This window comes from Phyllobates terribilis, unplaced genomic scaffold (genome assembly GCF_046119375.1).
Source record: "Phyllobates terribilis strain yellow unplaced genomic scaffold, ASM4611937v1 Scaffold_16__1_contigs__length_26959993, whole genome shotgun sequence".
Taxonomy (NCBI): domain Eukaryota; kingdom Metazoa; phylum Chordata; class Amphibia; order Anura; family Dendrobatidae; genus Phyllobates; species Phyllobates terribilis.
Window position 1 is genome coordinate 6,610,432 of NW_027362776.1, and position 13,956 is coordinate 6,624,387.

At 47.5% G+C, this 13,956-nt stretch overlaps 1 protein-coding gene across 2 annotated transcripts in view; it reads left to right on the forward strand.

Moving 5' to 3' along the window:
• CUNH7orf57 (chromosome unknown C7orf57 homolog) overlaps nt 1–13,956 on the forward strand; it is a 127,620-nt gene that overhangs the window by 20,270 nt on the left and 93,394 nt on the right. For both annotated transcript variants that reach the window (XM_073659983.1, XM_073659984.1), the window contains exon 3: nt 12,554–12,745. In XM_073659983.1, coding sequence (XP_073516084.1) covers nt 12,554–12,745 — 192 coding nt within the window. The remainder of the gene's footprint in view (nt 1–12,553; nt 12,746–13,956) is intronic.

The window sequence follows — 13,956 nt, forward strand, 5'->3', positions numbered from 1 at the left end:
TGACCCTATGTGGTATGCTTTCCTGGTGGATGTAGTGAGGGGTCGCACCAAGATGTGGTCACAACCTCCGGTTTTGGCTGAGGATTAGTCGCCTCCACCAATTTGGGTTCCGGTACCCTGCTCTGCCAACCCTTCACCCGTTATCTCGTGGGTTCTTAGGGTTCCTTCTTCACTCGTGTCTCTGGGCCTTTCTCTGTGTTCCTGTTCCTTGCTTCCTTTCTTACTTTCCTTTCTGTTCCTTCTCCTCTCTCTCTCTCTCAGGCCCCGGCCTCCTGACAAGGCCTGCCCGTGGAGCAGAGCCCATGCAGCAGCTCTGCTCCCTGTCACTTCTCCTCAGACTCAACACTGATCTAAGATGGTGCCCACCTTTTATACCTCCCTCCAACACCCGAGCCCAGGTGACTAGCAACCAATGGGCTCCTACCTATGCCAGAGACCCACCCCTATCTGCTCCTCCATCACTGGGTTTTCCTCCCCCTCCCCACTCCAGCCAGGGACAGAAGCTGTCGTGCCTGCACTTCTGTCTAGTGGGAGCACCATTGAGCTGTCCCTCGGAAATGGGGTGTGTGTGGTGCATGCAGCCTACCGAGTCCTGGTCCACACTCCATCCTTACCCGGGAGTGGAATATCACACCTCTGGTTCGAGGTGCAATACCCCTGTAGCAGCCGAGCCCTCGGGGTGCTACAGATCCATAGCTGTATTGGCTGCAGAGGGTACATTGGGCCAAATTTAGCAATGCTGTCTGATTTGAAAACAGTACATTGTGGCAAATTTATCAAAGTGGTTCATGCTGTATGTAAATCTGGCTCACCATAAGAAATCCCACTTATTAAACCTGACAGGGCACACCTGTGAAGTGAAAACCATTTCCGGTGACTACCTCTTGAAGCTCATCAAGAGAATGCCAAGAGTGTGCAAAGCAGTCATCAAAGCAAAAGGTGGCTACTTTGAAGAACCTAGAATATAAGACATATTTTCAGTTGTTTCACACTTTTTTGTTAAGTATATAATTCCACATGTGTTAATTCATAGTTCTGATGCCTTCAGTATGAATGTACAATTTTCATAGTCAAGAAAATACAGAAAAATCTTTAAATGAGAAGGTGTGTCCAAACTTTTGGTCCGTACTGTATATGTGTATAGATATATATATCTATCTATATATATATATATATATCTATATATCTATATAGATAGATATATATATATATATATATATATATATATATATATATATATATATATATACACAGTGCTGGCCAAAAGTATTGGCACCCCTGCAATTCTGTCAGATAATACTCAGTTTCTTCCTGAAAATGATTGCAATCACAAATTCTTTGGTATTATTCTCTTCATTTAATTTGTCTTCAATGAAAAAACCACAAAAATAATTGCCCTAAAGCCAAATTGGATATAATTCCACACCAAACCTAAAAAAGGGGGTGGACAAAAGTATTGGCACCCTTTGAAAAATCATGTGATGCTTCTCTAATTCGTGTAATTAACAGCACCTGTAACTTACCTGTGGCACCTAACAGGTGTTGGCAATAACTAAATCACACTTGCAGCCAGTTAACATGGATTAAAGTTGACTCAACCTCTGCCCTGTGTCCTTGTGTGTACCACATTGAGCATGGAGAAAAGAAAGAAGACCAAAGAACTGTCTGAGGACTTGAGAAACCAAATTGTGAGGAAGCATGAGCAATCTCAAGGCTACAAGTCCATCTCCAAAGACCTGAATGTTCCTGTGTCTTCCGTGCGCAGTGTCATCAAGAAGTTTAAAGCCCATAGCACTGTGGCTAACCTCCCTAGATGTGGACGGAAAAGAAAAATTGACTAGAGATTTCAATGCAAGATTATGCGGATGGTGTATAAAGAACCTCGACTAACATCCAAACAAGTTTAAGCTGCCCTGCAGTCCGAGGGTACAACAGTGTCAACCCGTACTATCCGTCAGCGTCTGAATGAAAAGGGACTGTATGGTAGGATACCCAGGAAGACCCCACTTCTTACCCCGAGACATAAAAAAGCCAGGCTGGAGTTTGCCAAAACGTACCAGAGAAAGCCTAAAACGTTTTGGAAGAATGTTCTCAGGTCAGATGAGACAAAAGTAGATCTTTTTGGGAAAAAGCATCAACATAGAGTGTACAGGAAAAAAAAAGAGGCATTCAAAGAAAAGAACATGGTCCCTACAGTCAAACATGGCGGAGGTTCCCTGATGTTTTTTCATTGAAGACAAATTAAATGAAGAGAATAATACCAAAGAATTTGCGATTGCAATCATTTTCAGGAAGAAACTAAGTATTGTCTGACAGAATTGCAGGGGTGCCAATACTTTTGGCCACCACTGTAATATATATATATATATATATATATATATATATATATATATATATATATATATATAAGCTGCTGCCAGATTCCTTTGATGGTGACTTATCTTGCCGTGAACAGCAGGTCAAGCAGTCCAAAATCAGACGTGCTGGATCCTTATGTCCCCCATAGATGATGTGGGGTGGTTTGGATGACCTTAGTCTAATGTGCATGGGGATCTAGTTGTAATTGTTATAGGTAAACCTTGTGGTGTATGTATAATGTGCTAACTTTTTAAAAGAAATTGTGGGGAGGTGGTTTGGAAAAAGTAAATTTCAGTGAAACAGTGAATACCCAGTACAGTTTCTGCCAAGACCGTATACAGGTAAACACACATGTAGAGGATGCCACGCTTGCCAATTGTCAAGGCCACTTCAAACAGAATGGCAAGAGGGCTGATTCTACACTCCATCTAAGCATAGGCCGTCAGTATCCTGAGCCTAGAAGACCTTTTTAATGTTTACACATATAACACTGCACCTAATTTATATAGTTTTTTTATTTATTTCTTAACATATTTTTGCACAATTTTTTTTATTTATTTTTTTTACGACATGATTTTTTCTTTGTCACTGCATTCCGTGATCCAATCAGTTTTTCTGAGATCTTATCTCTTGCATGAATCAGTTTTATTGATACCACTTTAGGTACTCACAACTTATTGACTACTTGATTAAAGGGTATCTGTCACCAGGTTATGACAACCGAATCTTAGAGCAGCATAATATAGAGGTATGGACCCTGATTCCAGCGAAATGTCACTTACTGGGCTGCTTGCTGTAGTTTTTATTAAATCACTGTTTTATTAGCAGGAGATGATCATAAGAAGACTGGGAAACCTGCGGCCATGTAGTCCTACATATTCATGAGCTATGTAAATCGGTCTCCAATAACTGATTGTCAGTTTTCTGCCTATGCACAGTGTACACAGAAAGCGGACAGTGATGTTGCAGGGCTATACAGAGCTCAGCATTCAGAGATCTAGTAAATCTGTGCTATGATTGAGTGGTTGGAGCACTCGAATCATGTAAGCAACCTTCACTTGTCATTTTTACTTGGATGCTCTGCATGATGGATTTTAACTACGTAGGAAATAAAGAGAAAGTTTTGTTTCCTTATGCTTGACTTTATATTCCTTTATTGGAATTTGTTTGGAATCTCTTTTTAAGCTCAAGCCGGGAGCCAAGTCCGTACAAGATTTCTCAAAGCGGTGAGTCTCTGCAGTAGTCTCATTGATACTTGAGCTCCTTAATTAAGCGGTTCCACTGATTAATAGTTCTCATCCTAAAGAAGGCCTGTCTCATATGGAGACCTTTTATTTTCCAAAGGAGGAAGTGTCTCCTTGTCTTTTGAGGGAGCTTTACATGAAACCGCTTTTGACTATATATTTTGCATTTTTAAACTTATGCAAGTTAATTATGTCGCCACTTAGATGTCTCTTATCAAGACTAAATAATGGTGACAATTTTAATCTTTCATCATAACTACAGTGGTGTGAAAAAGTGTTTGCCCCCTTCCTGGTTTCTTTTTCTTTTGCTTGTTTGTCACACCTAAATGTTTCAAATCACAAAACAACTTTAAATATTAGACAAAGATAACACAAGTAAACACAAGATGCAGTTTTTAAATGAAGGTCTTTATTATTAAGGGAAAAAGAAATCCAAACCTACAGGGCCCTGTGTGAAAAAGTGATTGACCCCCCCCCCCCTCATTAAAACATAAATTAACTGTGGTTTATCACATCTTTGGGAAGCTGAGTTCAATTTCCCTAGCCACAAACAGGCCTGATTACTGCCATATCTGTTCTCAATCAAGAAATCACTTAAATAGGGCCTGACAAAGTGAAGTATCTTTGTCTAATATTTAAATTTGTTTTGTGATCTGAAACATTTAAGTGTGACAAACATGCAAAAGAATAAGAAATCCGGATATGGCATACACTTTTTCACACCAATGTAAGATTGTTCATGATCTTTATCAGTTTTGTGGCTTTTCTTTGTTCCTTTTCCAACCCCAGGGCATCCTTTCTATGAACCGATACTCAAAACTGATAGTATCCTATCTCTCTCCCGCGAGTCCATATATCTTTGAACACATGGCCTTAGAAGCAGATGATTGACCCTGCATGCTGTTATTTATTCTGTGATCTACAAGTAAACCCAGATTCTCCTGTACAAGTGATTCCTCTAGTTTTACTCCCCCTAGAAAATTTGACAGGTGGATATCCAAATACTCAGTCTATCGAAGTCCCCTTGTAACATATGAACATATTCCATAGACTGCTTTACACTAAATAGCTTGGTGTCATCAGCAAAAATAGAAACAACACTATTAATTCCTTCTTTTTTATCATTGATAAATAAATTGACTAATGCACCATTTATAGGCAGAGACCATTGTAACGGGTCTGGGAGGTGGAACCTCAGAGCTAGTATACAAAGGGGCAGTCCTTGTAGCAGGTGGCTCCCAGGGAAGGCGGGCAGGTAGTCACGGCAAGTGACAGGGACAGTCTCTGGGTAGAAGGGCAGGAGGATAGGGCAAATGACAGGGACAGTCTCTGGGTAGAAGGGCAGGAGGATACGGCAAGTGACAGGGACAGTCTCTTGACAGACGGGTGGGCACGGCCTGTGACGGTAGAGCCTCCAGGTAGGCTAGCAGGCAAGTAGCAGATGTGTGCTCCCAGGTGAGCAGGCGAGAGTCTCTGGACAAGCAGGTGGTCACGGCAAGTGACGGCAGAGCCTCCAGGTAGGCTAGCAGGCAGGTGGCAGATGTGCGCTCCCAGGTGAGCGGGCAAGAGTCTCTAGACAGGCAGGTGGTCACGGCACGTGATGGCGGAGCCTCCAGGTAGGCTAGCAGGCAGGTAGCAGGTGAGCGCTCCCAGGTGAGCGGGCAAGAGTCTCTGGAGAGGCAGGTGGTCATAGCACGTGACGGCGGAGCCTCCAGGTAGGCTAGCAGGCAGGTAACAGGTGAGCGCTCCCAGGTGAACAGGCAGACAGATCCATAGACAGACTGGCAGGGCTGGTAGGCAGACTGTCGGACCGCAGATAGATAAGAAACAGGCAGGAATCTGGCAGGTGACTGGCAGGTAACTGGGAACGGGACCTGAGGGCTGAAGCAGAGTTGAAAGGCTTTGCAACAACATTGCTCGGGCACCTCCATCTTGGAGGAGGTGCCTTATATATGGAGAGGTCCTCTGGCCATTGGCCGAGGACTCCTTAGGGCGGTGCGCGCGGCCCCTTTAAGAGAGGTGGAGCGCGCGCGCGCGCCCTAAGCACAGTGACCGGGGAGGAGCACGCGCTGCAAGCAGAGCGGGAGGAAGACGCCGGGCACGGAGCAGAGAGGTGAGGGGAACAGCGTCCCTGCCTGGCAGGAGGCAGGGACGCCGACGCTACAGTACCCCCCCTTTAGGCCCCCCCTTTTTTAGGCCAGACAGAAATTTACCAAGGATGAGAGGGGCATGGATGTTCTCCCGGGGCTCCCACGTTCTCTCCTCAGGACCAAACCCCTTCCAATCTACTAGAAAAAAGGTCTTTCCTCTTACCCTTTTGGTGGCCAGAATGTTCTCTACCTCAAACTCGTCTTCAGCAGAAACCGGAGCAGGAGGCGTACCTGTAGACTTGGAAAAAGAGTTAAGTACCACGGGTTTGAGGAGAGATACATGGAAGGAGTTAGGGATCCGCAAGTTGGCCGGGAGTTTCAATTTATAGGCCACCGGGTTGATCTGTTTGATAACCTCCAGTGGGCCGATGAACCGAGGCCCTAACTTGTAGGAAGGAATCTTAAGCCGGACATACTTGGACGAGAGCCAGACTTTATCTCCAGGACGGAATTGTGGAGGATCCAGGCGTTTTTTGTCAGCGTGTTTTTTCATCCGCTCGGACGACTGAAGGAGTGCGGATCGGGTACTCTCCCAAATGGAGGAAAATTTGCTAACGAGAGATTCCGCAGCCGGATTGTCCACCGAGGTGGAGACGGGAAATGGGATCCGAGGATGCTGACCGAAGACTACAAAAAACGGGGATTTGGAGGAAGATTCGCTCTCGTGATTATTGTAAGAGAATTCGGCCCATGGTAGGAGATCCACCCAGTCTGAATGGTGGGCATTAACGAAGTGCCGGAGGTAACTGGTCAGGATTTGATTGATCCGCTCCACTTGACCATTGGACTGTGGGTGGTAAGCGGAGGAGAAGTCCAGGGTGACGTCTAGCAGCTTACATGTGGCTCTCCAGAAGCGTGAGGTGAACTGAACCCCACGATCCGACACGATGTGGAGGGGCAGGCCATGGAGACGGAAGATGTGGCGGATAAAGTCTTTAGCCAGCTCGGGTGCAGACGGGAGGCCTGGCAGGGGAATGAAATGAGCCATTTGGAAAAGCGGTCAGCGACCACCCAAATGACCGTACAACCGGCAGAGACAGGGAGATCTGTTATGAAGTCCATAGCTATATGCTGCCAGGGGGCAGCAGGTACTGGAAGAGGAAGGAGGCGACCGGCTGGCAGGTGTCTCGGAACCTTGTTGCGGGCGCAGGACACACAGGCAGAAACAAAGTCTATTACGTCCTTGTGCAGGGTAGGCCACCAGTAGTGCCGGGTAATAAGCTGGAGGGTCTTTTTCTGACCGGCGTGGCCAGCTAGCTTAGACGAGTGACCCCAGTGTAGGATCTTCTCCCGATCAGGCACCGTTACGAACGTCTTACCGGGAGGGAGACTATTTAGACTCACGAGGGCTACCTGCATTACTCTGGTGGGATCGATGATGTGTTTAGGCTCCTCCTCAAGATCAGTCACCAGAAAGGATCGGGACAAGGCGTCAGCTTTGATGTTTTTGTCAGCCGGGCTAAAATGAAGAATGAAATCAAAGCGGGCAAATAACAAGGACCACCGGGCTTGGCGCGGGTTAAGTCTCTGGGCGCTCTGGAGATAGGCCAAGTTCTTGTGGTCTGTGTAAATTATTACCGGGTGAAGAGTCCCCTCGAGCAGGTAACGCCACTCCTCCAGTGCCATCTTAATGGCCAATAATTCTCGGTCTCCTATAGAATAATTGCGCTCAGAAGAGGAGAAGAGTTTGGAGAAAAAGCCGCAGGTTACCATTCTTCCCGAAGATGACTTTTGGGTAAGTACCGCCCCGGCTCCGGAGGAGGAAGCGTCAACTTCTAGGAAGAATTGTTTGTTGCCGTCCGGACGATGCTGCACCGGGGCGGAGGAGAAAGCCTGTTTTAAGGAAAGAAAGGCTTCCTCTGCTTCGGGCGGCCATTCTCTGGGATTAGTACCTTTTACGGGTGAGCGCAGAGATAGGGGCAGTCCGGGAAGAGAAGTGCGGTATGAAGAGGCGGTAATAGTTGGCGAAGCCCAGGAACCGCTGAATAGCCTTCAACCCCTCTGGTCGGGGCCACTTCTAGATGGCAGACAGTTTCTCAGGATCCATTTGTAGGCCGGTCTGAGAGATTATGTAGCCCAGAAATGGAAGAGAGGTCTGCTCAAAGATGCACTTCTCATATTTAGCGTAGAGGTGGTTCTGCCTGAGCCTGAGCAGGACCTGACGAACATCCCTCCGGTGAGTAGGAAGGTCCGGAGAGAAGACCAAGATGTCGTCCAGGTACACCACCACGCAGGAGTAGAGAAGGTCACGGAAGATGTCATTGACCAACTCTTGAAAGACGGCAGGAGCGTTACAGAGACCGAAGGGCATTACAAGGTACTCATAGTGGCCGTCCCGGGTGTTGAATGCCGTCTTCCACTCATCCCCCTGATGGATACGGACCAGGTTATACGCCCCACGGAGATCCAGTTTGGTGAAGATTCTAGCCCCCCTCAGACGGTCAAATAATTCAGGAATGAGCGGGAGGGGGTATTTATTCTTCACTGTAATCTGGTGAAGGCCTCTATAATCTATACATGGACGGAGTGAGCCGTCCTTCTTTTTGACAAAGAGGAAGCCTGCTCCCGCCGGGGAGGTAGATTTCCGGATAAATCCCCGGGCCAGATTCTCCTCAATATATTCTGACATGGACCGGGTCTCTGCAGCGGACAAAGGGTAGATACGCCCACGGGGAGGAGTAGAGCCGGGTATCAGGTCGATTGGGCAGTCGTATGGTCTATGAGGGGGTAATGTCTCTGCTTCTTTTTTATTGAAGACATCCGCATAAGACCAATAGGGAACCGGTAGACAAGTCTTATGGCAGTCCTGTCCCCAGCGAAGGACTTCTCCGGTCTGCCAGTCAAGCACGGGTGCATGTCTCTGGAGCCAAGGTAGGCCTAGCAAGAGTGCGTGAGAAAGTCCAGGCAGAACATGAAAGGAGATGCTCTCAGAATGCAGCATTCCCACCTGTGGAGTTAGAGATTCGGTGATGAGTTGGATGGGATATGGTAAGAGGCCCCCATCCACGGCGGCGACAGATAAGGGTACGGCCAGAGGTTTGGCGGGAATGCGGAATTTTTCTACCAGGGATTGAGAGATGAGATTTCCAGCAGCTCCTGAGTCGAGTTGAGACAGTTCAAAATAGCGGTTCTCTCCGCAGATGATAGAGACTGACAGCATCAGGGAATGGAGAGGGTTTACTTTTGTCTAGGGCGACCTCTCTGAGCGATCCTAGACACAGGCGTTTCCCGACCTCTCTGGGCAGGAACGGATCCGGTGCTCCTTACAGCCACAGTAGAAGCAGCTCCCCTCGGCACGGCGTAAGTCTTGACGGGTTTTGACCATCTTGGTCTGGTCGACCTGCATGGGCTCAGGTGAGTGTGCCTGGGGAGTAACGGAGGGAGTGACGGGTTTCTGGAAGGTAGGGGCTAGATGTGGAAACCTCCTCTCACGGGTGACCTCTTTGGCGCGCTCCTGGAACCGGATGTCAATCCGGGTGGAAAGTGTTATTAAGTCATCGAGAGTGGTAGGAATGTCCCGACCGGCGAGTTCATCTTTAATACGGCCGGACAGACCCTCCCAGAAGACAGACACCAGGGCGTCGTTATCCCAGCCAAGCTCCGAAGCAAGGGTACGGAACCGTATGGCATATTGACCCACGGTGAGATTTCCTTGATGGAGGCGTAGCAGAGATGATGCGGATGAGGTCTTCCGTCCGGGTTCGTCGAAGACTTTCCGGAAAGCCGTGAGAAAGGCTGGCAGGTCGGACACCAGGGGGTCTCCTCTCTCCCATAGAGGATTTAGCCAAGCCAGTGCCTCCCCCGTGAGGTGGGACATGATGAAGGCTACTTTGGCCCGGTCGGAGATAAACTGGTGGGACAAAAGTTCAAAGTGCAGGGTGCACTGGTTTATGAAGCCCCGAGCTTGAGCGGGGTCGCCTCCGAAGCGAGGAGGTGCAGAAAGCCGGGGTCCGGGGCAGGATACCATGGTATTGGTGGGCAGCGGCACTGCCGGGTTGCGAGTCATGACACTAGCGGTGGTTGCTGGTGGAGCAGTCAGAGTGTCCAGGCGAGAGTTGACATTCCGCAGGTGACTCAGGATGGACTCCTGTTGGGACCTCTGACGGGACAGTTCATGACATAGGTCCAAGAGCAAGGGAGCTTGGGTGCCACCGGGTTCCATGGCCTGAGCAAACTGTAACGGGTCTGAGAGGTGGAACCTCAGAGCTACTATACAAAGGGGCAGTCCTTGTAAGGAAGCAGGTGGCTCCCAGGGAAGGCGGGCAGGTAGTCACGGCAAGTGACAGGGACAGTCTCTGGGTAGAAGGGCAGGAGGATAGGGCAAATGACAGGGACAGTCTCTGGGTAGAAGGGCAGGAGGATACGGCAAGTGACAGGGACAGTCTCTTGACAGACAGGTGGGCACGGCCTGTGACGGCAGAGCCTCCAGGTAGGCTAGCAGGCAAGTAGCAGATGTGTGCTCCCAGGTGAACAGGCGAGAGTCTCTGGACAAGCAGGTGGTCACGACAAGTGATGGCAGAGCCTCCAGGTAGGCTAGCAGGCAGGTGGCAGATGTGCGCTCCCAGGTGAGCGGGCAAGAGTCTCTGGACAGGCAGGTGGTCACGGCACGTGACGGCGGAGCCTCCAGGTAGGCTAGCAGGCAGGTAGCAGGTGAGCGCTCCCAGGTGAGCGGGCAAGAGTCTCTGGACAGGCAGGTGGTCACAGCATGTGACGGCGGAGCCTCCAGGTAGGCTAGCAGGCAGGTAACAGGTGAGCGCTCCCAGGTGAGCAGGCAGACAGATCCATAGACAGACTGGCAGGGCTGGTAGGCAGACTGTCGGACCGCAGATAGATAAGAAACAGGCAGGAATCTGGCAGGTAACTGGGAACGGGACCTGAGGGCTAAAGCAGAGTTGAAAGGCTTTGCAACAACATTGCTCGGGCACCTCCATCTTGAAGGAGGTGCCTTATATATGGAGAGGTCCTCCGGCCATTGGCCGGGGACTCCTTAGGGCGGCGCGCGCGGCCCCTTTAAGAGAGGGGAAGCGCGCGCGCGCCCTAAGCACAGTGACCGGGGAGGAGCAGAGAGGTGATGGGAACAGCGTCCCTGCCTAGCATGAGGCAGGGACGCCGACGCTACAACCATTCAGAAGTGCAGTCATTCACCACAACTCTCTGCGATTTATGAGCCAGTTTTCGAGCTAATTTCAGAATACAGGACAGTCTGCTCTCCTGATCTACATGTCTCACACTGGTAGCACACCCTTTCATGTAAAATAAGCTCTGGAGACAGATTCTCAGGGATATCTATGTCCGTCTCATAGACATTAACAGCTCGTTTACATATTAAGAAAAATATAGAGCCCATGCCGTCCAAAGCCCATATAGACGGCTTTGGATGGTTGATTCCACTGACAGATTCCCTTTACTAACTTTTTTTCTCAAGCATACAGTTGCCTTGCATTTTTTAGTAAACAATTCAGGCAATTCTCTATAGACATCCTGCTTAGGGCATACATGTAAAAAGCAAAGAAATAGCTTTCTTTAGGTTCTAGCCAGTGATGTGGGGTTTAAAGTATTGTCTACCTTCTGGCCAAATTTCTAAAATATTCTTAACTGTTCTGTACAGACATAAGGGTATCATGCCGGTGACTCACACGGGCAGTAAGTGCCACCCTACTCACTGATGTCATTGCTCTGCTTTCTCCAGTCGCGGGCTATCTTGCTGAGCTGCGTCTTGTAGCATTTCCAACACTGCTGCATAATACTATTGGGAAGTCTCTACCTGGCTATAGGAAGGCACGGCCACTTTCTGCAGGCATTTAACAACATCATATCCTGCAGAGGTGAGATTCTCTGGCCTGTCCCCAAGCAGCAGTGGGTTTATTAGGCAGCTCTTCCTCAGGTTTTGTTTACTTTCCTGCAATGTGCTTTCTCGTATTGTTTCTCCTCTATTTTGACCCAGCTTGTTTCTCGCTTATCCTGACCTTTCTGCTCCTGACCTCGGCTACGTATATTGAACCTATGCTGCCTGCCCTGAACTCTGATTGTCTGAACGTGTCTTTTGCCTTCGCCCTCCTGTACCTCAGACCTGTTTCTCTGACTCTCCAGTCAGCTGCTGGAGACCTGGGGACTGCCCTGGAGTTTTACCTGGTGACTACTGGCGGACATGCCTATCCTCACCATCAGAGGTTCTGGTGAAAACCCAGTAGTCACTTAGTTATGCCTGTCCAGGGTAAGCCTGGCCTGTAGCCCAGTGGGTCCACACCCACCAGCGTTACAAAGGGTATGCATTGCGAAGCCCTGTGCTTCTTTTTAAGGTCCTCAGCTGCCCATAAACCAGCTGTCCAAACGCAGTACAGTGGCGTCACCAGACATTGCAGGCAGCAGAATCTTCTGTACCAGTGCTGAATGCTGTTGGGGCCTGTGCCAAAGAGGCACTGACAAGGCTCTTCTTTTCTGAGTACTGTGGCACATGAGAGCGGCTATCATCCAGGGATTGCACCTTTCTTTGACCCATGAACATCAAGAGGTCATAAAAAGCTCAGTGCCAGGGTAAGCAAGCGGAGGGGGGAGGTTGGTGGGCGGCTTCATGATTGCTTTAGTCTGTATAGAATAGTGTAGGCAATTTTAGAGATTAGGCCATAAGGTTGGCAGCCCTTTTTAAACTTTCAGAAATAAATATTGCATTCCATAATATAAATCATTATTGGCACACCTCAGTTTTTTATGATTTATGCATTTTTCAGTCAAAAATGCAAAATGTTAGGCATGATGATTTTGTACTTTTTATGTAATGCACTCTAAAATTCTGTATTACAGATTGGTTTTACCATGCACCTTTGAAACAAACCGAAAAGACAAGCAAAGTTGATATTCCTCCCACATCACAAATTCCAGGACTAAGTGACCTTGCAGAACCCCATAATGAGTTAAAATATGAAGGCCGCAAAAAATGGATCAACGAATCGGACTCTGACTATGTCAAATTGGCCAAACAAGGAGGTAGACCAGGTAAACAGAAATATATTACAAAATGTTTTTTGTAATTCTAGACTAAGGTTTTGTGGACTGACAAGATGAGAGTCTTTATTTTATGTAACAAGGCTGTTTTTTTTACTGGTGATTCTCTATCTTTTTTTCTCAATCTCCAATATCCATCCCCTCAGCTGGTACTGCAGAGCCTATTTAACTGAATAGTAGCTGATCTGCAGTGTCTGTATGGAGCTGTTGTGTGTTGCTGCTTTCACCTGTTTGCTACCGGAGCTAGTAACAGCTGATCGGTGGGGGTTCTGCTTAACCGACAGCCACCAACCTGACATTGACGACCAATCTTAAGGGCATTCAGTCATGTAAAACCCCTTTAAGTTGAAGATGGTCTGAAAACCTAGTCTTTGAACATTTTCTAAGAGATCCCTTCATCAAACAGTGGAAGTGTAATATATTACATTAAAAAATTAGCAGAAAGCGACTGTCACTGTTAATGAATTGTTGTATTTTAGAGACTATAAGACACACCTTAGACGTACCTAGCTTTAGACAACAGAAATGTGTTTGTTCTGAAGTCTGCACTGTTATCCTTATATTTACAAACACTCGGCTCTGGAAAGTGAGAGCTGTGATTTATGAGAACAGCTCTGAAAACTGCTGAAGCTGGGGGTCAGAGACTGAGATTCTACAAGATTGTTACGAGCACCTTAGTCAGAAGCTGTGAGGTAGGGGGTTGCGGGTAAGCTGGTAACTGCTGTATGAAAATCAGTGGGCTGGAGAGAACTGACTAGTATGTTAGGAGTTAACACCTTTCCTGGACTGTAACTGCTCCTTGGAAACAATTGGACTTTATGTAAGATTAAAGCTTTTATTGCAGGAGAATCAAACCAGATAGAAAAAAGCAAGTTAATTGTAAACTGTGTGCACAATTATAAGGCAAGTGGGTATTTTGACTATATCATCATTTCAATGCATATTTTCCAACTCCAAGTTGGATAAACTTGAGTGCTTATTGGATGAAGCACATCAAGTGTAATCAGGGACGGTGTGCCCCAAGTATATCAGTACACTTTATCAATTGTACAGAATTATTAGGCATCTTGTATTCCTTCAGCAAGCTGTGCCATAAAATAAATCTAGCTTACTGAAAAAATTGTTACAAGTCTTACGGAGGGATGTAGCACTCTTCAAATTGCTAAAAGATATTGGGGCGTGATCATAGAACCATCAAACGT